General features: G+C 39.6%; 1 protein-coding gene across 1 annotated transcript; it reads left to right on the top strand.

Annotated features, from left to right (window-relative positions):
* The first annotated feature begins 258 nt into the window (after positions 1 to 258).
* Positions 259 to 2,656, top strand: LOC124277539 (prostatic spermine-binding protein-like). The gene is made up of 3 exons (XM_046713248.1): positions 259 to 304; positions 1,263 to 1,538; positions 2,514 to 2,656. The coding sequence occupies exons 1-3, from the start codon at positions 259 to 261 to the stop codon at positions 2,654 to 2,656; spliced, it is 465 nt and encodes a 154-aa protein (XP_046569204.1).
* The last annotated feature ends 1,170 nt before the right edge of the window (positions 2,657 to 3,826 follow it).

Genomic DNA, 3,826 nt, shown 5'->3' with positions numbered 1-3,826 from the left:
AACGACCTTAGCCATGGCATCAATAGAAAGTAGCATCAGATGCTATATGTGAGAGTTAAGTTATGACAAACCTGTGCTTGTGAATTTCACCAAAGTGGTAATCATCAAAAACATATATCACTGACAATGGAGCTGAAATGCTGTTGACATTCTTCTTTCAATTTTGATTGTAGGAACAAGAATGAAGACAATGTTGAGGAGGAAGATGATGATGATGATGATGATGATGACGATGAAGATTATGATGATGATGACCTAATGAGTGTCCGAGCTACAATGCAAAGCCTCCTCATTGATGATGACAGTAAGCCATTATGGGGCGTTTAAGAATTAAGACATTAGTATCTGTATGTGTGCTGTTTATTGCAGCTCATTGGCAGTGTTTAGTGAAAGATATCAAATTGATGTGGATGTCAGGTCCGAATTGGTCTTCAGTAACCTACGCTTGTCGTAAGAGGTGACTAACAGGATTGGATAGCCAGACTCGCTGATTTGGTTGACATGTGTCATCGTTTCCCATTATACGGATCGATGCTCATGCTGTTGATCACTGGGTTGTCTGCTCCACACTTGATTACTTACAGACTACTGCCATATAGCTGGAATATTGCTGGTTGTGGCGTGACACAACAACACCAACACTGATACCAAATTCATCATTATAAGTCTTCCCATTTGTATTCATTCATTTCAACCAAACAAAATTTGAGCCAACACTCATTTTAATTACGACACTTGTACACTTATGCCTGTTAGTCGATACCTTCCATTCCTAAGCTTCCACTGAAGTCATGATGATACCAGGCAACATACATATATAAGTCAATTCCCCTTCCATCATCCACACTCATTATAATCGTAACACATGTTAGCATATGCTTTTAGTGAACGGATGCACCAGTCATTATTTATTGTTAACGTCCAGCGAGAACATGAGAGCATAATGAAAAGTTGCTTGGTCACACGGTTGATTGGTTGTTGATTAACACATGTCAATGAGCCTGACCAACGCTACCTGTTTCAACGGCGGTCACCTCTTATGACATGCATGGGTTGCTGAAGATGAATTCTAACCCGGATCTTCACAGGTCTCTTGTTCACATTGTTTGCCACATACTTTAGAGTATTCTTACCAGAGACCATATAATAATTATTATTTTTTAAATGGTCTCTGTTCTTACAGAGTAAACTCAGGGAGGCCAAATAATGTTTTTGTTTTAGAGATATTTCGTGGTTTATTTGTTTTGTGATGTTGCTTCCAGGTGGGGGATCCAATAAGATCCAGTTCAGTCTGTCCACTGAAGATGCAGGAGAACAACCTGATGGAGAGAAAGGGGCTGACGGCCAGGGTGGAGATGATGAGGGGAAGGGGGGAGATGAAGAGGGGAAGGGGGCAGAGGGAGAGAAAAAAGAAGAGGAGGATGAAAATAAATATGAGGATGACAATGAGGATGACAATGATGAAGAAGAACTGAAACGACTTATTGACGGCGATGATGATGACGATGATGACCGAATCTCTACATCAGATCTCTTTGGTAGGAAATAGGGCTGATTGAGACCTATAACTTTCAGGAGTGGTTCTATAAAGTTAATGTTGAATGTTCTTTACAATGGTGTATTTAACTCTGCATAACCGTTATTGGGATAAAGCACTGCAATATTATCATGCCATATACTATTTACCAGCCAACTCTGGGTTCAACCTGGCCTGGTGCAACAAGGCAGCTTATGGACAGGGTAGTCAGGCTAGGTAAATTTGTTGATTGCATGCCAGTGTACTAGTGGTGATCCGATTAATTGAAATAATCGAAGATTGGTAGCAGTGACTAAACGACCAAGCAATCGATCACGTTTTCTCATAATCGAACACAAATAATTCTGGAACACTTGTTTTCATCAACAATATTTTTCACAAGGTTGGTTTTGTCTGTTACATTTCATAAGCATTATAAGCTCGTTCCAAGTCATGATTGAGATTATCTTAAAGACACCAAGATAGTTATGTTCCTAACATACTAGTCATCCTTTAGAGATGTGAAATTTTGCCAAAGCCCCCAAAATAACTACGTTTTTTTCCGTATTTTTTGTGTGCATTAAAAATTTCATAAATGACGCTAACCAATTATTTTCGATGATTGATCGGTAGTAATGAACCAATCATCAATTATGAGATTTTGACCAATTCCCAACACTACAATGTACCCGATAGGGAGATGTTCGTGATATCAATCACCTGTTTATACAGGATTCCATAATAAACAATTGCATACACAGTGCTTTTATAGACAAAAAACAAACAAACCAGAAAGTAAATTACACTCAGACTTGAAATGGATTCTCAGTATTCTAAGAATCGATTGAGATGAAATGTATGTAGGAACAATTAAAAGATTGGGTCGTAGTGCTAATATATTGAAGTTTTAGCTCACTGGAATCAAGAGATTGTGAAATGTTATGTTATGTGTAAAAAGTCACCATTAATCTATATGCTGAAACCCTTTCACTACCAGATGACAGTGATGGAGAGACGCAGTTTGGGGATGATGATGATGACGATGATGACCTGTTCAGTCGTCTCGAGCAGCAGCGAGCGGAGCTGGAGGCAGCTCTTGGAGACAAGCTCATCGATGTCTACAAGGCTGTTCAGGTATAACCTTACTGAAGGCGATGGACCTGCACTGTGTCACATTGGAAGATGGTCTTAATCTAGTTGAAAAGAACCTGACTGATTATTTCTTTATGCGTCTCTTAGGGATTGGATACATCACTTGCTGTTTGAATGCCCTAGTTAGAGATATTGACCAAGGCCCACTTGCACAAAGGGATCATAGTGCTACGACAGTCAATACTGTAAAGTAGGTTTACAACAGACGTAGCACTAAGTGCAAGTGGATTCATTATTTTTTCAAATAACATCAGTGTTTCCATTGTTATGCTTCTTGATACTTGCCAGTGCATCTGTGCATTGTAATAAACTGTTTCTGTATCCTCTTGATAGTGACCATTATAATTCTGGTTATTGACAGTCACTCTTGTTGTTGTCATTTGTGTCATTATGCTGTTTGATAGTGAACAATATGTCTGGGTGTGATTCTTCTTAGGAATGGCCAGTGTGTGCCTGTATCATGCTTCTTGGCAATGACCTCTGTGTGTCTGTAATACGTCTAGACAATGACCTCTGTGTGTCTGTAATACTTGTTGGCAATGACCTCTGTGTGTCTGTAATACTTGTTGGCAATGACCTCTGTGTGTCTGTAATACTTCGTTGGCAATGACCTCTGTGTGTCTGTAATACTTGTTGGCAATGACCTCTGTGTGTCTGTAATACTTGTTGGCAATGACCTCTGTGTGTCTGTAATACTTGTTGGCAATGACCTCTGTGTGTCTGTAATACTTCTTGACAATGACCTCTGTGTGTCTGTAATACTTCTTGGCAATGACCTCTGTGTGTCCATAATACTTGTTGGCAATGACCTCTGTGTGTCCATAATACTTGTTGGCAATGACCTCTGTGTGTCCATAATACTTGTTGGCAATGACCTCTGTGTGTCCATAATACTTGTTGGCAATGACCTCTGTGTGTCCATAATACTTGTTGGCAATGACCTCTGTGTGTCCATAATACTTGTTGGCAATGACCTCTGTGTGTCCATAATACTTGTTAGCAATGACCTCTGTGTGTCCATAATACTTGTTAGCAATGACCTCTGTGTGTCCATAATACTTGTTAGCAATGACCTCTGTGTGTCCATAATACTTGTTGGCAATGACCTCTGTGCATCTGTAATACTTTGTTAGCAATGACCTCTGTGTGTCTGTAATA

Source organism: Haliotis rubra, unplaced genomic scaffold (genome assembly GCF_003918875.1).
Source record: "Haliotis rubra isolate DU_JTF1 unplaced genomic scaffold, ASM391887v1 Scf223, whole genome shotgun sequence".
In the NCBI taxonomy this organism is placed as follows: Eukaryota; Metazoa; Mollusca; class Gastropoda; order Lepetellida; family Haliotidae; genus Haliotis; species Haliotis rubra.
The sequence above is the reverse complement of the archived record's forward strand: the minus strand, read 5'-3'. Positions and strand labels throughout refer to the sequence as shown.